The sequence below is a fragment of the Phyllostomus discolor genome, chromosome 10, assembly GCF_004126475.2.
Source record: "Phyllostomus discolor isolate MPI-MPIP mPhyDis1 chromosome 10, mPhyDis1.pri.v3, whole genome shotgun sequence".
Lineage (NCBI taxonomy): Eukaryota > Metazoa > Chordata > Mammalia > Chiroptera > Phyllostomidae > Phyllostomus > Phyllostomus discolor.
The window spans coordinates 30,434,979-30,459,758 of record NC_040912.2 but is presented as its reverse complement, the minus strand read 5'-3'; the positions used below and the strand labels follow the sequence as shown (position 1 = coordinate 30,459,758).

The following is a 24,780-nucleotide window of genomic DNA, read 5'->3' as shown; positions in this document are numbered from 1 at the left end:
ATTGATGTTTCTCTCCCTTCCTCTTTCTCTAAAAACAATGAAAAAAATGTCCTCACTCCTTGGGTGGGCATTAAAAGAAAACTAAAAAAATAAAAAAGAAAATAACTCGGGGAAACCACCCCAGCCCGCTCAAAGCCTAAGAGATCCCATTGTAGGACTGAACTATTGGAAGTCACGTTGCTATGAGTCGAGACCCATCTTAGAATAAACGACTAGTCTGTGAGGTCTTCTGCACCAGAATTACTGTTGTTACAACATTGCACTTTGCTTACTAAAATTAATTTCATTACACTGTCTTCTCAGGCATCGTTCACACATATAGTTTCTTTTCAAATTATTTCATGTTACTACAAAAAGCAGTTCATATTAAATATCGGGAGATGTGTGCGCATGTGTTTTAAAAAACATGGTCTCTTCAATTACTCCAGTCATGATATTAGATTGAAAAGAATTTCCTTCCAGAATCCTTATCATTATTGTGGAGTACTTGTTCTTTGAATTTCTTGCCTTGTTTTTAAGATCACCTTATTATGCAACATCTGCTCTGAATTTCAAATGTGATAAACAGAGTATGAGTGTCGGTGGCAGATGGCTAATGACCAGCAGCGACAGGGCATTCAAGCCTGCCTTGTTTTCTGAGGAGCGATATTTTCATGTTAATTTGCTCTGTGTCCTGCAAAGATGAGACAAATCACCTGCTCATAATTCAGGCAAAGTGGAGACCACCAGGAGCAGAGAGGGGCCATGGCTTGATTCCTTTAGGGTGAGAGGAGAGACGGCGCTGGAGACTTTCCTCATCTGCAGTACAGGGGACCAGTCAGTCACTTTGCATTATGTCAGCTCGACAGAGATGAATCAGCCCCAGGCATCCCATGATGACATCAGAGCCACTGTTTACTGCAAGCAGATATTATTCATGAAAACAGATACTTCCCAGAGGCAGAGAACAGGTGCTATTAAGAGTGTGTGTCAGCCTCTGAAGTCTGGGTTTTGTAAAATAAACCTAATAGTACATTTTATCTCCTAATGAAACTATTAACAACCAACAGAAATCTCTAAGAAACAGTCAACAGAAGATAAAATGAAATATAATTCACAGAGAAAATGACCCACCAGACACACAAACCTTGAGCTTTTTAGCCTTCTTAAGCCGTATGTCAAAGATGCATAAATAAAACATAATTTCTGCTCTACGACTGGGCCATCCAAAGAGGCAACATGGTCTTGAACTCAAAGAATCCTGCCCTGTTTTGAACAGGTAGCTGATCTTTTGTGTGACTGTTCAGGGTCTTCAAATCAGACTTGTGAAATTCTATTGCCAATTTCATTAAGCATGTTACATTCACAGAATATCCATATTAAGTTCTTTTTTATCTTTTTTTTATTTATTTCCATATTAAGTTCTTAAAGAGCTTGCTTATAAGGTAATTGATAACCCAGGTCATATACTAAGACAGATAATGTACTGCATAAAGGGAAGTCTAAGTACTGAAATGGTAGTTCAGTACAGAAGGCACTACATTTGGAAAGCCTGTAAAACATTATGGTTTTGTACATGAGTCTCTCCCCACATATATCCTGCAATGTAGTAGTTCTTTCTGGGTAGCAGTTACGAATGATTAAGGAACAAGGTAAAGGAATTTATTTATAGTTCTTGTTCTTTCTGCTCCTTTGTCATGGGGTGGCAAATAAAGGCATGAAAGAGGAGAAATAACCATTTGAAAGCCCCTTTTTTTCATCACAAGGTCCCCATAAATAAAAGGCACCAAATAAGCAAAGACATTGATAATTTCTCATGAGCTCTAAAAAGAAAAACTTAGGGTACCAATTTCTGCCTCATAAGTTTAATTAAACATGAAAGTCCAAGAAGACAAATCAAATCTCCAATGACCAAATAAAAATTAGAGAGCAAAAGCAATGAATTCTTCCAAAATGAAGTAGATTAAAAAATAACTTCTGAATTAGAAAGGGGAAAGCAAGATATGCCAATGAAGCCCATGAGGCAAAATTTGGTATTGGTTGACTTCACATAGGAAGCTTCTTTACGCAAAGGCCACCCTCAAGGCAAATGGATATACCTTGGGGCATGAAGAAAAGATATTAAAGTGACAATAATTAAAATAAAAAGAAAAGATATTAAAGAATGTGATGAAAACCTCAAGATGAAGTGTGAGTAAGATGTATATATGTGCTTATTTATTTTTTAAAATAAGTAGTATTTTAAAATGTTGGAAAGAACTGTCTATGATTTCATTTTATTCTCATGAGCCTCTCAGTGACAATTTCAGTTCAGGACTATACCCTTAAATACTTAGTCTGACATGAGCACTATGCAGTAATTACAAGATTTTCTCCAGGAGTTCAATCAATTATCAACCTTGACAAAAATACTTTTGAGTGATTTTCTGCCTTTAAAAAAACCCAAGCAAGGGAAACAAAAGAAAAATAAATAAATGGAACATCAAACTAAAAGTCTTTGCTCAGCAAAGGAGACCATCAACAAGATAAAAAGACAACCCACAGAATGGCAGAGAACATATTAACCAATACATCGGATAAGGGGTTACTATCCAAAATCTATAAAGAATGTACACACTCAACACCACCACCACCACCACCACCACCACCACCACCAACAACAACCCATTAAAAAATGGGCAAAGGACCTGAACAGAAACTTCTCCAAGGAAGTGGAGAAAGGGGAGCCCTCTGCACTGTTGGTGGGAATGCAGACTGGTGCAGACACTGTGGAAAGCAGGATGGAGATGCCTCAAAAAATTAAAAATGGATCTGCCTTTTGACCTAGCAATCTCAGTTCTGGGAATATATCTGAAGGAACCCAAAACACTAATTCAAAAGAACACAAGCACCCCTATGTTCATTGCAGTGTTATTTACAATCGCCAAAATATGGAAGTAGACCAAGTGTTCATAGATGGATCTGGAAAACATTACGCTAAGTGAAATAAGCCAGTCAGAGAAAGACAAATACTGTATGATTTCACTTATATGTGGAATCTAAGAAACAAAATAAACTAATAAGCCAAACAGAGACAGACTCACAGATAGACAGCAGGATGTCGGCAATTGGGGGAGGGAGATTAGGGGTGGAGGGATGGAGCAAAAAGAAAAAGGGACTCACGGACATGGACAACAGTGGTGATTGCAGGGGTGGGGGGAGTACAAGGAGGTTAAATGGTAATGGAAAATACAATACAAAATTTAAAAAAACAAAACAAATTTAAATGATCTTGGAAAATTGTTATATGTATAAACTGGGAAGATAAGCACATCATGGACTCTTTTCCAACAAACAGGCTGATGAAAATGGTATGGGACACAAACATTCTACCCTATAATATCTAGTCAGACAGTATGGAGCATTCCAGTTTTGGCCAAATACTGCCCACCCAATGTAATTATGTCCTGAACACGCACTAGAATATTGTGCATTTAAGGGAGCCAACAGGTAAACAGTGCCAGAGAAAACATAAGAGGAGACAGGTGGTCGAGGAAAATGCCCTTAGCCTAAATGATCTGACAGAAAGTCTTTTCGAGATTTTGTTTTACATCTATTTCATGTTAAAATATTTTACATTTTCATAATTACTTTGCAACATGACATGTGTTGATATATGCCAGACATAGTCCATAGTAATATCTATGATTTTGAAGAACATTTTAGAAAATATTTTGGTATCATAAGGCAGAAAATCAGCTATATCTGTGCTTACTGATAAGTAAGTTTTTTAACTTGAAAATACACCCTGAAGTATATAAATAACCATAGAAAATGTGCAGCACATGCTTCTGTGTGTACTTTAGCTCTCCCCTTATACTCGAAGGTCCTCGAGTGTAGGCTGATGACTAATTCAGTTTTGTGTCCCCGGAGTGCCTAGCACAGAACTCTCCCTGTAAATATTTAATCAATATTTGTACAAGTACACTCAGAAAAATACTCTCATTACAATAAAGCATTCTATATAAAGAATCCAATTTGTGTTTCCAATAGGTTGTTCATAACAACAATATTCTCTTGACATAGTTTTTGAGATGTTTCACAAATGAGCCTACATAATGAAATATTTGTGTTTTCTGGTTATGTGCTTAGAATATTCAATTAACCAGAATCTCAACTAGCCAGAACCTCGTATTGGGTTGCTGAAAAAGTCCATATGGTTTTTTCCATACAATAAAAGACTTATTTTTCATTTTCACCAGTAACTTTACTGATTTGGATATTTTGAGTATGTCAGCTATGTCCCATATGGTATTATGCTGACTGTCCTCAAGTAATGTCTCAATTTGATCACTATCAACTTCAACTGGTCTACCCGATTGTGGAGTATTGGCCCAGGAGAAATCTCCAGTACAAAACTCCGCAAACCACTTTTGAAATGTTTGGTCAGTCATAGCACCTTCTCTATACACTGCACAAATCCTTTTTTGCATTTCAGTTGCATTTTTACCTTTCTCGAAATAATAAAGGACAATATACTGAAATGTTGCTTATTTCCTTCCATCTTCAACATTAAAATGACTACACAAAAATTCACCAATTTTGATAATAATTGGATGCACCCTGATATGACAGCTGTCATAATACAATGTAACAAAACTGTTATGAATAAAGTTAAAGACAATTAAGCACAACTGGAGCTATCATATGGAAAAAAAAATACATGAACTTTTTGGCCAACCCAATACTTAGCAGATGTTTATCCTGCAATCCAATTGTTTAAAAAAGCCAATGACAGAAACAAAAGATATAAGTCAACTTAAACCTATTCATTTGATGGTATTCTAGTGCATTTAAATGATTATTCATATTGTGAATAATAACCTTAAAGGATCACAAATGCTCCAGTTACCAAAATCCCCCCAAACCCCCTATATTTAATAAGAAAGAAAATTATATTAGCAAAGTTTAGAAAATGTTTAAAAAATTAAGAATGAAAACAAAATGGATATTGTGATTAGCCTTTAGATTAGCAAAAAATGTTCAATTAGCCATTAAGATACAAATTAACTGCCTGAAATATTTCAGTTGACCACAGCTTCATCGATGAAAACATTGATACACCATTGACCCAAAACTTTAAATGACCATGCCTGTCTCCCAACCTCTACCCCAACCAGCTAAAGTGGTCCCTGGAGGGACAGTGGGGGTGCTGCCCTGATGGCAGAAAAAATTTCACAGACTCTGCTGAAAATCTCCTGTTCAGCACAGAATGAAGTGACATTCCTTTCCCTGAAGAAAGATAAAAAACTCAAAAATATTTTTAACTAGTCACCTTGTCACAAGTTTCCGGTGACAAGCACCGTCTCTCCCCTGTCCCCGCCCTCCATCCCCTAACCGACACTTGATTGGCCACTTGGCCTGCCACTCCTCTCCTCTTCTCTCCTTTACCTCACTTTGAACCAGGCACCTTTTTGGTTGTTCCTCATTTTATCCGGCTTGCCTCGCCTTCCCTCGAGAACCGTCCCCCCCACCTCATTGTACTTCTGTTCCTGCCAGATGAGGCCTTGGTTTAGCTCCACTTCCACTCTGGCTTATCAATTATTTTAAGCACTGATACTTTTGCTAACAATTCCAAAACTCAGCAGCCTCTAACATCCTAGGATAATTTAATATGATGCTCAAAAGATCTAAGTAGGTGGTAATGTATGGTATAAACATATGGCTACCTTCTCTTGTTGCTTAAAAAAAAATACGACCTCCCCAAAATAAAAATTTTGAACTCAGAAATATATCGGAAGGAGCCGATGATTACCTTGACAGCCTACACTTAAGCTGTTGGTTGTCAATGTATCTTATTTATTGAGTATCCAGGTATATTAATCAGGGATTTTTAATCAGTGTGCCACAAGAATTTTTAAAACATGTAATACCTGACTATTTAGTCAGGGGCACTGCCCTCTTTTCCCTCAGGTTGTCAAATAAAAAAAAAATGACAACAGCCAACACAACAATGGCCATCTGGTATAAATGAATCAAAATTATACCTATTTTTTGTCAGATCAGTAAAAAATATACTTTTGGTATGTTGAAGAATTTTAGTAATTAGTTTATGTGTGCCACGAGATAAAAGAGGCTGAAAATAACTGCTTTAAGTCACTGTGTAGGGACCATCAGAAGAATACTAGTTGAAGGAAAATGAAAGAAAGATAATGGACATAAATAATCACAAGTAAAGGAAGAAAAATTGATAAAGAGGGAGAGAGATGTAGATCAGAGCTATAAGACAAATGAGATTACAGCCAGCTACACAAGTTGATCAATGATATCTGGGGTTGGCCTTGAAGATGTTAAGCAGTGATTATTGGTGGGTGGGGAGGGGGAGCAAAGAAATGGCAATGAGAAGGAGGGCCACAGAGGCAGGAAATTATGAGCCCCACTAAGAGAATGGGGATTAGTCCAAGGTGGCCAGAAAACTGAGTATGTGAAGAGCAGCTACACTCTGCTCTGCATGCGGAACGTAGGGTTTTGAACAAACTCAAAAAGGAGAGAATAAAGCCAGCAGAATAAAATTTGAGAGGAAAGATGGGTGCCAAGATAGAAGAGGACTAGCAACAGGCAGTTAGGAATACCTACATTTAAAGACATGTAATGTCCTTAAAATTGCTCTGAAATAAATGAGACCATTACTGTGCACCATATTCTTTTACGAAAAGCAGATGGCAGAAAACAAGTTCTGTATTAGTCTAAAGCCAAAGGAATAAATCAAGTTTTAAATGTCAGTATCTGGGAATTCCACCAGCTATCACTGAAAGACATTCCTTACTCTGTTTAGAAGATAAACTATATTCATCTATTTATTCTTATAAAAATGATTCATTTCTAAACAATAAATGATAAGGTAAAGAGTCTGTTTAATTAAGTCACTTAATTCACAAAAACAAAAGGGTCTTCCTGAAGACCCGCACATGATGAGCATAGATCTAGAAAATCTACTGGGAAGTTCAATTAAGCAGAACAAAGACAGACCGACAACACTTTTTAAGTAGCTTTTTCCACTGGAAAACGTTTCTAGTCAGTCCACTGCATTTAGCCAGCTGACCTCTAAAAAGTCTGAAGTCATCTTTGAATCCCTGGAGTTTGGGATGGTGGCTGGAACTTGGTTTTCTAGAAATGTTTTATTAATGAGAAAAAATGAAGAAGGAAAGGCCCGACACCAGTAGTGCAGATTCACACAGCATGAGTACGTCCTGGGGCCAGGACGCGACTGCACTATTCAATGCGCTCCAAACGGTGTTTCAACATGTATCTCTGAGTCCATGAACCATCAGAAAAAAACTGAGCTGTATTTACTACACTATAGTTCCCAAGGTTAGAGCTGGATAAGTTACAAGTGGGTATTTTTCAGCAGAAGTATTAGAACTACAGGATTTTCCACCGAGCCCTAAAATTAATGAACTAGATTAATTAATGTAGTATATTCCATTTGTAAATACCCCACTTAGCTATATTGGATATACTTATCTATATACTGAGTTTCAAAGGCTCTAACTGTGGCAAGTTTCATAAGGAAGGAAAGCCATCACTTTAATAGACCATGACAGTGTGCTCTACCACCAGGCAGAAAGGTGATTCTCAGTACCTTTATGGTTTCCGTGGGCACTCCAGGCTCTGGAACTTTATCCAAATAAGTGGTCAAGTCTTGATCAACATGTTCAAACACTAATGTTAGTTTGGTTTCTCTGTCTGTTCGTGACACGGTGCACACATCAAATAACCTAAAAGAAAAAAAGAGAGAGATTGAGTAGATGGCATTAAGCTAAACAGTAACCCATATGTCTTACACATTTGATCAAATAGGAATAAAAGAAGGTCAGTGCTGACCATTCCTTGGGATAAAATGTAAGCACGCCTACCAGGACCTGACACTTTAATATGAAAAGTTCAGGAGAGGGGCACTTGGTGGCAAAACACATGGTAGCAAAGAGAAAGCAACAGGACCTGAGCATGAGAATACCTGCTTAGGGTGTTTCCTTAGTTAAGACCTTAGGTAGGACTTGCTGATGGAGATAATTTCAAAAACTGCAGCCTCGGAAAAACATTGTTCTTCTTAGCTTGCAGTTCGAGAATTATTAAAAAGACAAGGTTGAGTATTCTATGGAGATGCTGGACTCTGCAATGAATTTTTTCCTGGAATTTAAGGTGTTAACAATCGTGTCTAGGAAAATAAGTACAACAGAATATGGAGAAAATTGGTTTAATTATAAGAGAGCCTTCTCATCCTAGTGAATCAAATAATTTCTCTAGAAAGGGTACACATTTTTGGTTTCAAAATTCCAAATATCATGCTAATCAAAACTGTGAATTTCAAACTTTTTTTTCCTCAGGGATGGGGGAAGAAGCTGCATTGGTAAACTAATACCACCCTTAAATGATAAGGACAGATTACTTGATTTTAACAAACTTTATAATCAAGTTTGGATGGGCGAATTCAATTTCTTTCATAAAATTCTACAACCAATTCAAATTGAAGTTTCAAAAACAAAGTTTTCAGTAGCAAAACAGTTTTCAAGTCAAAGGGCAACTTTTAATTTCAACCATACATAGCGCAATATCTGGTATATGATGTTCACCAAATGTTTGAAGAATTAAACCATTCACAAACAAGCTGTAAGTAAATTTCTTGGTAAGAATAATAGAAACACTAAGAAACAGCTAAAAAAATTCTACTTCTGTTACTTTCTTTCATTTTTACAAGTTAATAAAGCTCTCCAAATAGACTGAATACAAATGTGCATGTAACCCAACTACTAAGATGCAGGGTCGACCCTCAGTCACCCACTGTGTACATCACCTCTGTGAAACCGTTCACTGCAGGCTGGTTCACTACACCACCTGCTGAATTTCTAGGCCACGGAGGTCCTGCAACATTTGGTACTTCTCTGTGAATCTAAACTACACTTTAAAAGAAAACTAAAGAACACTAAGTTAAATCTAGTGGGGTGAACAGCACCACCAACCACGCACACTTTAAAGCCAGATTTTTAATGATGGGCAGTTTGGGATGAGTCCTACAATTCCATTAAAATCAATTAAGATCACCTCAATTTCTACCTTACATATATCTACTTCCAAATATTCTGGATGCTAAAGTTTTAATAATCTACTTCTAAAGTTAGTTTTTTCCTAAATTCTAAAGTCTTCCAGTGTCACTAATGTGACTTCTTCTGGAATATTACTCTAATAAAATAAAAACTCCTAATTAGTAAATTTATTAAAGATTGTACCATATATCATCTGAGTGCCACAATAAAAAATAATGCCATTATGCATGGATCTAACACCGTGGATATTTATCAAGAAGACAACTCTTTACATTTGACAGTTTGAGGTAACCACCATTCACTCATAGGCTCCTGTGAACCATCTTCTTCCCATTAAAGCCACACAGTCTGACAGCTTCACTTTTTGCTTCCTTTAGAAGCAAGGAGAGTTCCACAATCACCAAGCTTCTTCCTATCTATTGCTTCTACTTTTGTAATAAAACAAAACAGCGATGAACCAAGAAAAATCAAGAACAAGCGTGGGAATACACCCCTGCAGTTGTGCTTCTTAAACGTTACTTTAAACATGTTTTCCATTATAATTAATTATATACATTAAAATTCATTTATTCATTATAATTAATTTCCTAAATGCAAACATAGTGTTTAACACTGCCTGAGGTCAGCAATGATTTCAGTTAACTCCAGTTCTTATAGCACTTAAGAGTCTTTAATATACAAGATATTTTACTAATTTCCAAAAGGGACATAACTGGAGCATGAAGTGGTCACAGAACACGGCTGAACCAAAGTCACCGGCTCTCAAACTGTCGCTGTTACCTAACAGCCGGGGCAGTATGCCGTGTTGCCTCATCTCATAAAACCGTTTTCAGACGCTCTTTGGGTGGCACAATTTGAGAATAACATCTAACCTACCCAAGTTATTTTCCTCAAAGTTGTATCACTTTTTTCAAAATATTAAGACTCACTCTTTTGAGAAAAGGCCCTAATTTTGTCTTATTTATTTTTTTATATATTTTTTGGTATTTATTTATTTTTAGAGAGGGAAGGGGGAGAGAGAGAGAGAGAGAGAGAAACATCAATGTGCGGTTGCTGGGGGTTATGGCCTGCAACCCAGGCATGTACCCTGGCTGGGAATCGAACCTGCGACACTTTGGTTCGCAACCCGCGCTCTACCCACTGAGCTACGCCAGCCAGGGCTTGTCTTATTTATTTTTATTTTTAGATTTTATTTTTCAATTACAGTTTACATTCGATATTATTCTGTAGTAGTGTCAGTGTACAGTATATTGGTTAGATAATCATATGCTTTACAAAATGCTCCCCCCTATATTTCAAGTACCCACTTGGCACTATAGTTATTACAATATTATCAACTCTTTTCTTTATGCTGTACTTTACATTTCTTTGACTATTTTGTAATTACCAATTTGAAAGGACCTAATTTTAATTGGCAAACATTTTTTTAGAATTTATTTATTTATTTTTAGACAGGGAGGATATGAGGGAGAGAAACATCAATGTGAGAGAAGCATCAACAGGTTGCTTCTCTCAAGCACCTCAACCTCGGCCTGGCCTGCAACCCAGACATAAGCTGAGTTGGAATTGAATCGGTGACCTTTCGCTTTGCAGGATGACACCCAACCAACTGAGCCACACCAACCAGGGCTAATTTTCAAGTTTTTATTTTTATTTTTTTAGATTATTTATTTATTTATTTTTAGAGAGGGAAGGGAGGGAGATAGAGAGAGAGAGAGAGAAAGAGAGAGAAACATCAATGTGCGGTTGCTGGGGGTTATGGCCTGCAACCAAGGCATGTACTCTGTCTGGGAATAGAACCTGGGACACTTTGATTCCCAGCCCATGCTCAATCCACTGAGCTACGCCAGTCAGGGCTTCAAGTTTTTAAATGTGGAATTTTTAAAGAGTCCTGTCACTGCACAGAGTAGAAACTTCTTATGTAAATTAACTCCAGTTCTGTATGATTATATACACATATTCTAGGCTACAGAAAGAACAGTCTGACATAGAAATGGCTCATGCTGGTTCAAAGAAATAATCCTTTTCTTTAAGATGCCATTATTAATTTCATTTGGGAAATGGAGCGTACTACACTCTCTCCCCAAATTCACAAGCGACATCAAGGGGAGTAGAAGTCCTAGGAGGACCTGCAGGGTACTCCGTTTGGTTCCAGTGCTGGTGTCCACCTCCTATATCCCAATGCCCTAGAGAACACACTCTGGGAAGTACTGCTCTACACTGAAATAAGACACTTAGTTTGACTTAACTGTGTAGCAAACATTATCAGGGTGAAAATTAAGTTAAATTAGACATAATGGGTAGGAAATACATTTTGAATCAATGGTTATGAATACTAATCTTAAGAATTTTAGAACATAGTGTATATGATGTTGTTTCCCCTACTATGACTCCCTCTGGAATGACCCCAGATCAAGCAATAGTCACTTTGGCAGGCAATAAAGAAAAGACAGGTGCAAATCTCACATGAAGTAACTAAGCTAAACAAGAACTAAAGCCCCCAATATTTGGCAGGAGATTAACAATCTGTAATATATTTATATAAATCAATAGGGAACGTGGCCAGGCTGCCTAGAACCCCTACTTGCAAAACACAAGAGCCAGGCAGGTCTGAACATTTGAACATAAATACTGGAAAACAACTTCAACTGTATGATTCCTGTGTTGACCAACATCTCCAGACTTTTTAAACTTTTTTTCACTATTCAGTAAACTAACAAAAATACCATTTCACTGACTGCATGACTGCAGTTCCGTAAGAGAAATGTAATCACTCTGTGTTAAAGATGGGCAATATCTCAGATTACTTTTAGAGGAAATGGAAACTACCATTCGCTACTTATCCATTAGAGCTTAGCTTAACGTGACCCAAGTGAATGTTCAAAAAGTAGAACTGAAAAGGGGTTCTCAGCACTTACTGAGTCTATAGGAATCCAGTTTGGTTGTGAAAACACAATCTAAAAGAGGCAGATAGATTATCACTTCACTGAATCAGCCAAGCCCCTCACTCTCCCAGAAAGTAATTCTCTCCCTGTCTCTATTGTCCTGACCCCCAGCTGCAGGGCAGAGAGCAAGCACTGTGGTCCAGCACAGCACACAGCTTTCCAGCTGCCCCAGTGATGTAATTATCTCACAACAAAACATCTCCGTGAATTAACTCTGCATCCTACCCATTGTAATTCTTAATGACTGCTTCCTGTTCATGTTCTCTATTTAACTTGCTATTCTGGATCTATTGCATAGGCAAGTTGTCTTCATCTAACGGACGGGGATTACATGCAATAGGTTTGGGATTTCCAAAGATTGTAATTTACAAAGGTCTCCCAAACAACATGCTTTGGAAACACAAGCCCTGCCTTTCTATTGTGGTTATAATAAAAGGGAAATCTGCATTATTTGCTGTGATTAAACTCTGACCTGTCACAGGAAGTTCTGTGAGGATTTTTTTTCCTGTCACTTTTTTCCCCATACTCCTAAATGTTTGGATGTCACATGCTAAGATGTCTGGCACAGCTGACTAAGGACACTAAACACAATTTTATTTGAACTACAGCCTGTCTTTGGAAGCTAGAAGAATATTTTTAAATCTCTAATCTCTTCCTTTATAATCCACGAAGCACATTCTGTGGCTACAGCTTTCATGCACCAAATTTATGTTCACACATTCCACTACCCTACACTACTAGACACAGGCCAGGGTGTTCTCATTTTGCTCATTAAATAGTGACTGGGGGTGCATTTGTTTTCAACGGACACCCCCTGGTTTAACTGCAGAAGTATTTGCCACCAACAATCATGAACATGCTGCTAGAAGGAAACTGCCATTTCAGCGGCATCCATAAAACATTATCGGTGCCTACCATGCACAGGCACTGGGTTTGGTTTTAGAGATTCCGACAGGTCTAAAGACAGGTATTGTCTTTGAGAGCTTCATTATGTAGTTGTGGGAGACAAGACTTACATGTAAAACTGTAAGTAATGATATATGGGTATGTATTAATTCCAAATAAATCTATAAACAGCATATGAAACTTTATATATCACATCAGAGTAAATTCATTCAGCATCCTATTATGTAAGGCTCGCCAAAAAGTCCATCTGGTTTTTTCCATAAAATAAAAGACATTTTTCATTTTCACCAGTAACTTGATTTAGATATTTTGAGTGTGTTGGCTATTTCCTGCGTGGTGTAACATTGATTGTTCTCAATGTCTCAATTTGATCACTGTCAGCTTCAACTGGTCTATCTGACTGTGGAGCACCATCCATCCACCAAGAAATCTCTAGCATGAAACTTTCACAAACCACTTTTGATACATTTGATCAGATACCGTACCTTCTCCATATACTGTACAAATCTTTTTTTTTGCATTTCAGTTGCATTTTTACCTTTCTTGAAATAATAAGGCGTAATATACCAAAAATGTTGTGTATTTTCTTCCATCTTCAGCATTAAAATGGCTACACAAAAATTCACCGAATTTGGTAAGTTTTCTTAATGTACACTGATATGACAGTTGTCACAATACAACCTAACAAAATTGTTTCAAATTAAGTTAAAGACGAGTAAGTGCTACTAGAGCTATCTTACAGAAAAAACAAACAAACTTTTCCACCAACCTGAAAGTATATATATATATGTAGTGTCTGCCTTTCTACATTAATTATCTCTTCTGTAAACCACATTCTCATTTTTTTGTTGAGGAACTATTCTACCCTACACTCAGGCAATATGGCACTGGGGACACGGGTGCAGGATGGGAAGTAACTTACTCTGGACAAAAAGAGTGATGATGATTGATTCAGGGATGGATAGGACCGTGAGAACCAGCCCCAGGAATTCTACCAAAATCACAGGGAGAGTAGAGCATTCTTTATTTTGGAATTATCAAACTTGCAACATATAAGCCTGCAGCTTTTGATGGCTGTCTTTGCCACTCTAGTGAGCCTACCACTGCGAAAGCAGCTAATACAGAACAGAACCAGTGCAGAGCGGGAACAGGTAAAAGATTCGGATGACACTGCTTAAGCACCTGCACCCCCTTATGCCTGACCTACTCCTGGATTTATTAGTAATGTGAGTCAGTAATGTCACTTTTGTGCTTAACCAGTCTGAGTTGGGTTTCCATTCCTTACAATAAAAAATAGTCCTAAGACATCTGTCAATATTTTGAAATGATTAAATGACTCTGAAACATCAATGTCTGACTTCAAATACATTTTGCATATGAGACAAGATGAATTAAGCTCTAGCGCACAGCAGCGGCAGTTTCCTCCAGGTAGCGGCACCAGTGCTCTGACCTGATGGAAGACTATCCACTTCCACAGCAGCAGAGCCGACTGAGCTTTCCCAAGGAGCCAGGAGGCTTCTTTCCGGGACTCCTATTTGAGGTTCCTGGCCTTACCACAGAGACATTTTATGGAGGAAAAACAGAGAGAGAAAGAAGACAGATAGACACACTCATCACAAGCACGAATATGAAACCTAGAATAGGAAAGAACTCAATGGTAAGAGGAAGTGAGGAGGCACAGAGAAGCACTTTCAAATACTACAAAGACAAAAGCTAATTAAAGGTCAAGTCCAGTGCTCGAACATATATGTTCTGAAACCCTCAATTAAAGAACCCCTCTCCTGCTGGCTGTTGCTCAAAAGTGTAAATGCACAGAATGCCACGTTGGCAGGGAGGCTTCGGCAGGGAAACCCTTTCGTTACCGTTACACTGACAACTACCACAACCTGATGAGGGAATACAAAGTCACCATCTTCTGCTCACTCATTTCACTCCTTACAGCCTTAAAGAGAGTGTTACAAGAATGTTTCATAGTTTGTTTTCTTTCAGTTCATCTTTAAAGTTTCTACTAATCTAGTTTTAGCTTCTTGTCTACCTACACGTGGCAATCTGGACCTATGAGTTAATACCTTTGCGTCCATTAACCAAAAAATGTTTTACAAATTAAATGGGAATCCCCCAAACTGGGCAAGTTTACAAGATGCGCCTTGCACTACAGTAAATATTTAAAACTGAGCAAATGCTAAAACTTGTGTATATAGAAACACACTGCTACTGACCAGTACAAAACTGGTGCACTATTAGCCAGGCTCCAAATAAGGTATTTGGGGTTGTCTTAAGGGCTCCCGGGCTGCCTGTGGGCTGCTCTGCTCCTATTCAAGGCAAATTCCTGAGGTGGACATCAGATACCAGAAATTGAGCTCCTTTCACAGACCTTCAGCAAGCATTAGGGTCTCCCTCATCGAACATGGTTCTTTGAACTGCTAATGCATTTTACGTGAATGAAAGGAAGACAGGAGAACGAGCAGCATCAATCTGATATGCTAACCATACACTCTGATGGGAAAAGAAAAATATTAAAACAAAATCAAATGAGGATATCCAAAAAATACATATTTTTCTTTTATAAGGAAGAGAACGGCAGCAGGGGCTAAATACTCAGTAAGTGAATTCTGAGTCACTGTGCAGATGACTATGTCCCCAAAGTCAAGAGAAGGAAATCAGACAGTGACGAGCTGATACTTTCGCTGAGTCCACTTTCAATACCAAATAGTTCTGTTCTGTAGATTGAAAAGAACATAGTGAACTCGACAAAAAGAAACATAGCAATTGAGACAGTTAGGCATGTTTTTATGTCTTGATTAATAAAAACACCATTCACTCTCTCCAGATACAGTCAGGAGTGAGAAAGTACTTTTTCCTGTCGAGGTCTCCACCTAGACACGATTACCTTAGTTTTAGCCTTTTCCGTACACCACAGCGGGCTTCAATCAGCCACTTTACAAACACAGGTATGTTGATCAAAATAAGAGCCTGACAGGAGTGAATGAATTAAAGAGAACAAAAACCCTGTGATGTCAAGTGTAAGGAAGGGGTTGGGGATCCTCATGTCCTAAAACCTTCAGGCAGATCATCACCAAGGAGTAGAAACAACCTAAATGCCCATCAGCTGATGACAGGTACTCAGAACGTGGCATATTCATATTATGGAAAACTAGTTGGTAATTAAAAGGAATAAAGTATAGTTACATGTTAGGACATGGAGAAACCTTGAGAAATTATGCTAAGTAAAAGGAACCAGCCACAAAAGGCCACATATTACTTGATTTCTTTTATACAAAATGTCCAGAATAGGCAGACCCACAGAAGCAGTCATCGCCTGGGCTGGGAGTGGTGGGGCAGGGCAGGAGGGGAGGAACGGAGAATGGCTGCTAATGGCTACTGGGTTTCTTTGCAGGGTGACAAGATGTTGTAAGATTAGGTCATGGTGATGGTTACACAACTCAGTGAATATACTGAAAACCACTGAACTGTATACTTATACAGGTGAATCTGATGTTATGTAAAGTATATCTCAATAAAGCTGTTTAAAAACAACAAGAGGAAAGAAATAGCCAGAGAGAGGTCTGGTGTTTTGCTTAAGAAACAACAACAGTGAGTGGTGGAGACGTGAAGTCAGCTATCTGGTCCCACAGCCTGATTTCCTAGCTCCTATGCATGCAGCTCAGCATTTGGGACAGGGACCTCCCTGTGGCAAATGAGACACACTGCTGAGAGACTCTGTGGGAATGCCAATTCCCAAACGTCATGGTAAGCCTGGATATCCCAGCATATGCTTTACATGCTGGATGGAAAAAAACAGGTGTTCATAAAAGTCACAGGAAAAATAAAACAAAGCTGAAGACTGTTGATCTCCTAAATCTGCTTACACTTTCCCTTGACTAGGTAGAAAAGTGACATGCTTCAATTCACCCAGACCTTAAAAAGGTAACCTGATCTCAAAAATATGTTAGGGCCTGGGCTAGGTGGCTCAGTTTGGTTACAGTGTCATCCTGATATGCCAAGGTTGTGGGTTCGATCCCCAGTCAGGGCACATACGAGAATCATCCAATGAATGCATAAATAAATGGAATAACAAATTGATGTTTCTCTCTTTCTCCTTTCTTGCCTCCTTCCCACCCCCCAAAATCAATCGATAAAAAAAAGTGAGTTAAATGATATTTTTGAAAGCAAAATGAATAGCTCTGGCTTGAGTCAAAAAGAGTACAGGAGCACTCTGGAGAACTTTAACATTCAATTCTGTCTCCATTTGAGCTGTTCTCCAGCTCTGGGCCTCTCCTTAAGGGAAAATGATGAATCAGCCAAAACTAGGCAATCGTCTGATGAAGACTGTTTGCTGGGTCATAAAATAAAACCAAGCAAGTTTTACTGACACTGTAAGCCAAAAACCTTTCATTATCCTGACTAGGTGAGTACAGTTATCCCCAGCACTAATTTAGTAAGGTCCTTAGGCTTAGCTGCTTATCTAATTAAATGACTACTGAAATTGGTTCCTTTTAAGGAAACATATATGAACATAAACATTAAGAAAATGTTAAACTATAGTAATAACTTAAAGAAACATAAATGACAATATCAGATATACACTATTTAAGCCCCTCAAATTGGGTAACAAAAGTTTTTAAGTGATATCATAGCACAGTATTTGTGAGGGGCTGTGAAAAAGGGTCCCTACCACTGTGGGAGCATAAACGGGTTTAAAAAAAAAAACCTCCCTGGAGAGTAACCTGGCAAGAAAAATTATACACACACACACACACATCTCACATATACACACATACCATGTGGTTCTTAAGGAGATGATAGAGGTTCATATTTATTGAACATGGAAAGATGGAAAGGCATTCAAAATATATTATAAAAAGAAAATGCAGGTTCCAAAGAGTATGCACAGTCTGGCCCACGTATAAAATGGTGGAGAGATAAATCAAGATGCTCATACTGTTATTTCTAGGTAACAAGATTATAGAATTGTGTTTTCTGTGTGTCCTGCTATTTGCTCATCTAAACTTTCTACAATGAGAATTTATTTTTAATAAGAAAAAGAAATCACCATTTTAAAAACAAGCATTGTAAGAGTTTATTTTCTCATTCAAGATTATTAATATACTTTTTCTCTTCAATCTGCTCCTCTGAGTTATTGAGTAAATCCTGATCAACAATCCTGGAAAGGTGGTTTTTAAAATTAAATGTTAACAACTTAAGTGCTTGATTTTGTTTTAGGAGAAAAAAATAATACACATGTGTTAACTGTCTCATTAAAGGTATGTGACTTTAATCGTCCCCCAAAATGGGTTTAACTCCGTAAAATAGAATATGGAAAAAATAAAGTTGTTTTTATGATATCTGGCTCATTGTTAGGTCAAAAGTAACGGAATTAGGATGAAACACAAGAGAAACAATGACCGCTCACAAGCCTTCAAACTGCCCTAAGTTCTAATGGTTTCATACAAGATCCGCAAAAGTCCTGCGTGGTATAGCTGTGGCAATGCATAAGTATGGGGACGGCTTTAGAGATTTGGTTCCGTACAACTGTTTTAAAGAAGAGGAAACATAGGTCCACAAGTACACAATGGCAAAGCTAAAAAAAAAAAAGTAAGACACATAGGTCTCATGGCTAAAAATTTGATGCTCTTTCTAATACAACGAGGTATAAGCATCCAAAATAACCAAAGCATAGTTTTTAAAAAATTCATTATAAAAATTAACATCTAACACCTTATATTTTCAAATAAGATTTATTCCAGCATAATTTCCAGGAACTACATTGTTAAGAACACCATCAGAAACTATTGAAAGATAAGAAAACAGAACACAATTGGAAAAGTTAAAAGAACTGGTATCTCTATCACCTTGAAACTCAAGGATCTGAAATTGGCTTGTTTCATTCAGAGGTAAAAATATGTAAATACTAATTATGATTTTTAATATGCCTACAGATACTTTACTTTAGAGTTTGATCTTTGAGTGATACTTCAGATGACACGGTTAATATTTCATAGTGCTAAGAGTGATTAAGAACTAAAGCAGGTAACAATCTGTAAATGTAGCCACAACTGTAACTCCTCCGAGGCAGAATTTTTCTTTTGTAAAAAAACCGCAGGACAACTCATGCTGGGAATCTGTTCTTCAACTAGGTATTTCACAAAAGTGAGCATTTTAGATACCTTCATCTTACCTTAAGTCCTAAAACTATTTTTGAAAAATGAAGTTTTCCAGACAAAAACAAACTCATTGTTATAAACAGAGGTGTAGTTACTGGAGGGGAAAGCGGGTGGTGGGAGAATGAAGTATGTAAACAAGGTCGAATATATGGTGATAGAAGGAAACTAGACTATGGGAGGGAAGCATGCAGTAAAGTACACAGATGTCAAATTATCATCTTGTGCACCTGAAAATTACATAATGTTATTAACCAACGTGACCCCAATACATTTAATTAAAAAAATAAAAATATTAAAGTTTTAAATGGAATTGTTTGCAGCATGCATTAAACATTTTTTGATGTTTAAAGCATAATATACTGATTATGTTCTACTGCTGAAGGATTTGTGATCATTATTATTACCATTAAATGATAATAGTTTAACTCAGCACTGTTACTGTGATCCTTTATTTGCGCACTTTCTAGACAGATGAATATAAGGCAAGGAGATCTACAGTGAGACATAAATTAATCTGTCAAAAAGCAAAGAATCTCGAAAGCAGCAAGAGATAATAAGCAAGTCATCACCTACAAAGGAAACTCAAAGAAACAGCTGACTTCTCATCAGAAACCACAGGGGGCAGAAGGCAGTGAGATGACAAATTGGAAGCGCTGAACAGAAAAAGGGAAAGACAAATACCATATGATCTCACCTTTAACAGGAACCTAAACAACAAAACAAAGAAACAAGCAAAATATAACCAAAGACACTGAAATAAAGAACAGACTGACAGAGTTCAGAGGGTAGAGGAGAGGGAATTTCAGGGGAATTTCAGGGGAAAAGGGGAAGGGTTTACAGGAACAAGTATAAAGGACACACGGATAAAAACTAGGGGTGGGTGGAAATGGGAGGGAGGAGGGGAGGGCTGGGTGAGTGGATTGGGATGGGAGTAAAAGATAGAAAATTGTGCTGCAACAACAATTAAAATAAAATTTCAAAAAAAGAGAAAGAATTCTATGTCCAGAAAAGAGATCCTTCAAAAATGAAGGTGAAATTCCCAGGTAAACAGAAGCTGAGGGAGTTTGTTGTCAGCACATCTTGCTAAAAGGAGAAATGCTAAGGGAAGTCCTTTAGACTGAAATAAAAGGACATTAGACAGTAACTCAAAGCCATATAAAGAAATAAAAAACACCAGCAAAGTTAACCTCATCGGTAAATATAAAAGCTAATATTACTGTATTTGGTTTGGAATTCTTTTTCTTTATATGATTAAAAAGACAAATGCACATGACAGTAACAAACTTACGCTAACGGCCACACAACGTATAAAGATGTAATTTGTGACCATAACAACATGAAGGGGGAGGGGCAGAGCTGTACAGCAAAAAAGTTTTTTTGTATTTTTAATATATTTTATTGATTATGCTATTACAGTTGTCCCATTTCCCCCCTTCATTCCCCTCCACCCTGCACACCCTCTCCCACCCACATTCCCCCCTTTAGTTCATGTCCATGTGTCATGAGTTCTCTAGCTTCTACATTTCCCATACTATTCTTGCCTTCCCCCTGTCTATTTTCTACCTACTATCCACGCTACTAGCAAAAAAGTTTTTATAGACTACAAAAACTAAGTTAGTATTATTTCACACTAGACTGGTTAAGTTTAAGATGTTAATTGTCATATTCAGTGTAATCACTAAGAAATTCATGTCCTGAGAAATATTTTCTTGAATCTCCTAATCTATCATCTAGGAGTTTAGTGTGAGCCTAGGACCATACCAGGGACTGTACACATGCAAACTCATTGAATTCTTTCAACATCCCTATTGAGTGGTGCTATTGTTCTCATTTTACAGGTGAAGAAGCTGAGATTCAGAGGGAATTTGTCCAGAGTGACAGGGCTCATAAGATGCAGAACCAGGATTTCAATTAGCAACCTTGACAGACTTCTGTCTCTACCACCTGCACCTTCTACATTTAGAATTTCATGGTCCTACTCTCTTACCACCCAATGCACCTGCTCTCCTCTTACCACCAGCAACACAACATACCAAACAACAAATGAAAATTATCTCCTTCATAGCTATGGCTTCATATAGTACATACAGGGGGTGAATTACTAATCTGTCTCTCCAAAACAGTTCTCTCTCCATGTCCAGTTACCTTTTGGACAACTCCAATGTTCTGAACCCCTCGATTTCAAATGTGTAGAACACAGCTCATCGCCTTGTTGAATCACATCACCATCCAACCAATTTTCTAAGTCCAGAAACCTTCCAGCAACCCTAGATTCTTCCATTTCCCCACACCTCCAACAAATCACCAATCCATCACCAAAGTGTTCTTCCATCCACTTCCACTTCCTAAGTTCAGGTACTCATAGCTCTTTCCTAGACTTCGACAGAAGGCCTTTATCCTGTCTCCCTGCCTCACGGATACTCCCTGTCCTCACACCTCCCTCTGGTCAATGAACCTTCTGGAGAATACATCTAATTATAACACTGAACAAATGTATTTAGCCAACAAATTACTTAATAAATATATGTTATTCCCTTGCATTGTATTGAGTGCTAAAAATAGAAAGATTAAAGGACAAACTATATTGTCTTTAGATGCTCAGATTCTAGTTGGAAGGCAGACATAAAAGGATGAATATCAACTAATCTGGAAGTGCTAAATTAGAGATATTTTAAGAGTAATAAAGAGAGCCTCTTAACCCAAAACTGCAGGAAAAGGTTTGTAGAGGAAGTGACAACCGAACTGTCTTAGACCATCATGAACTACCCAAGAAATTGGCAAAGACAGGGCCAATTCTCAAAAACAAGAGAAAGTGTGAACAAGGGACAGCAAGAAATCATACTGGAGGGAAGCCTTGCATGTGGTAAGGAACTTTGGTCCTATGGGAAATGGTCACCTACTTTTGATTTTTAAACAGCTCACTCTGATGGGCACGGATAAGAGGGGAATAGTGGCAAGAAGACCAGTAAGGAGATTGTTACTGCAGGAAAATAAAGAGGGCCTGTCCTAAGGAATTGGCAGCAAGGATGGAGAAGAGAGTGCAGATTCCAGAAATATTTAGGAGGTTGAATTGGCAGGACTTGCTAAGTGTCTGAATGTGGCGGGGGTGGAGGGATGAGGAAGGAGGAACAGCCAAGGATGACTCACAGGCTTTGACTTTGGGGACTCGGTGCCACCCCATGAGATACAGCAGTGTTCCCAGCCCTTTAGTTTGCAGAGACCTGTAAAATTTCCAGCAGATGTAGGGCTCTGACAGAACACTGCCAATGAAAGACGTAAATACACCCTCCTGTCTACTTTCAAGTACCATTTCATAAAGAAAGCACATTTTAACACCCAAACTGTAAATAGATTTAGCTTTCTGAAAAATTCACCACAGGCACTTATTTTTCTAATTTCATCATAGATGATGGAAAATTGGTACCAGGCCTCAGACCAACACTGGGAAGCCCTGAGACGGAGATACACGAGAAGTCCATTTGGCTGTAAGATAATGAGTTGAAGACAGAATATACGGTCCCCGCCCTCACCGACTCTCAGTAGGGTTATCTATCCTACATACATTAAGGGTTGTAAAAGAGTTCAAGAGGTTATGGAAGCTCCAAAGAGGAAGCACTCAAAAGTGCGCAGAGCGGGAGTGGCTGGGGAGCTGAGTCTCAAAGGGTGATCTGGAGTTCGCCAAATAAATAAAGGAACTTTAGTACAGTCCAGGTATAAGCAAAGGCATGTCCAAAGGTATGTAGGTATGCAGGAAATTCACATTTATGGAACTGTGGATAGTTTGGCATGACCTAGTGATTATCTTGGAAAATGGCAAGAGAAGAGCTGGAAAAGTACACAGAAGTGAAATTGAGAAGAGTTTGGTAATCCGGGCTAAGAAGTCTGGAAATTATCTTATGGGCACTGGGGGAGAACCAAAGGACTTTGCAGTGAGCAATACTATGGCCAGTTTTAACACTTGGAAATATCACTCTGACTGCAGACTAGAAATTGGACTCTAAGGGAATAAAATTGAGGGTAAGAAAAATGGGTAAGAAGTGTATGCAAAAGTCCAGGTAAGAAATACAGATAGATTAGAAAAATAGAAGTAGCAGAGAAAGGCCAATAAAACCAAGAGATATTTTCTGAACACCTACATCCTACAGGGAGTGTTAAGGCCAATGAGCTAAGATCCCTGCTTTCTTAGAGCTTCGTTTCTATTTTTGTTAAACCAACAACAGAATCATACTTTACATAATGTTTTGTAGTTTAGACAATTTAACAATGCACCCTAGTTGGCATGGCTCAGATGGTTGGGGTGCTGTCCCACAGAGTGAAGGGTCCCTGGTTTGATTTCCAGTGGGAGCACATGCCTGGGTGATAGGCAGGTCTCCGGCTGGGGCACATGGAAGAGGCAACCGATCCATGTTCCTCTCTAGCATCAGTGTTTCTCTCCTTCCCTTCCCCTCTCTCTAACATCACAGAAATAAAATTTTCAAAAAAAATTAACAAAGCATCAAATGCTGTCACAAGCTTTTCTTTCTCTCTCACTGTGTGTGTGTATAATACCACTTTTAAATTGTACCAAATTATGTTATCTATGTAATTTATTACACCATTTCTCTGTTCTTATAACACTGGCTCACCACTTTATAATACATTCCTGTAAATGGCATTGAAGAAATCAAAAGGTGTGCAGTTTTTCTGAATAAAATTATGTACACTTTAAAAAGTTCTTGATCCAAATGGCCTTAAAGATTATTGTATCAATTTATATTCCATAGTGATATCTAGAAGGTGGAATCTATAGGATTTGGTGACCAACCAGGATATTATAGTTGAAGAACGAGAAGAAAGTTAGAACGATTTTCAAGTTCTGGTTTAAGCAACAAGGTAGATAATGGTACTATTTCCAAATAGTAGAATAATAAAGGAAGAGAAGATTTGAGGAGTAATTAATGAGTTCACTCCAGAAGAGATGAACTTGAGATGATTGTGACCTTTAGGTCGTAATAATGTCCAGTGAACAACTGTACACTAATACTTGGAGCTTTGGACACAGGTCAAGTAATAGTTTGGGAAGCTATCAGAATGCAAAGAAGGCAGGATCTTGGGGGCTATAACATAAAACAAAATAGCATCCCTGACTGGTGCAGCTCAGTTGGTTGGGCATCATCCTACAAAGCAAGACCTTGCTGGTTCAACTCCCAGTTATGGCACATGCTTGGGTTGCAGGTTTGGTCCCTAGTCTAGGCAACCCCCTGATGGTGCTCTCACACACTGATGTTTTTCTTCCTCTTTTTCTCCCTCCCTTACCCTCTCTCTAAGTATAAATAAATAAAACCTTAAAAAAATAGCGTCCCTGAATGAATGAGAGAGGTGGGCCAAAAAAAAAAAGCTGAGGAAAATGATGTCACAAAAACACAAGGGCATTAAGAAAACAATTCCTTTTACAACAGCATCAAAAACAATAAAACACAGGACAAAGTAGCAGCACAAAAAGCTAACATTTATTGAGTGCTTACTGTGTCCCAGGCATGGTGCTAAGAACTTTATCTGTGTTTACGTATTTCAACCTCTTAACCCTATAAGGCAGGTACCATCATCTCCTTTACAGATGAACAGAACTAAGGCACTGGAGATGAGTAGGATGTCCAGCATCAGAAAGCCTGCAAATGAAGGAGCCAGGATTCGAGCCCAGATAATCAGACATGAGAACCCTCA

General features: G+C 38.1%; 1 protein-coding gene across 1 annotated transcript in view; it reads right to left on the bottom strand.

Annotated features, from left to right (window-relative positions):
- The window catches only part of CDK6 (cyclin dependent kinase 6), a 165,012-nt gene extending 157,078 nt beyond the window's left edge, over positions 1-7,934 (bottom strand). The window contains exons 1-2 of the mRNA XM_036010266.1: positions 7,875-7,934; positions 7,601-7,777 (exon numbers count right to left, since the gene is read on the bottom strand). Coding sequence (XP_035866159.1) covers positions 7,601-7,777; positions 7,875-7,934 — 237 coding nt within the window. The remainder of the gene's footprint in view (positions 1-7,600; positions 7,778-7,874) is intronic.
- Positions 7,935-24,780: the final 16,846 nt, after the last annotated feature.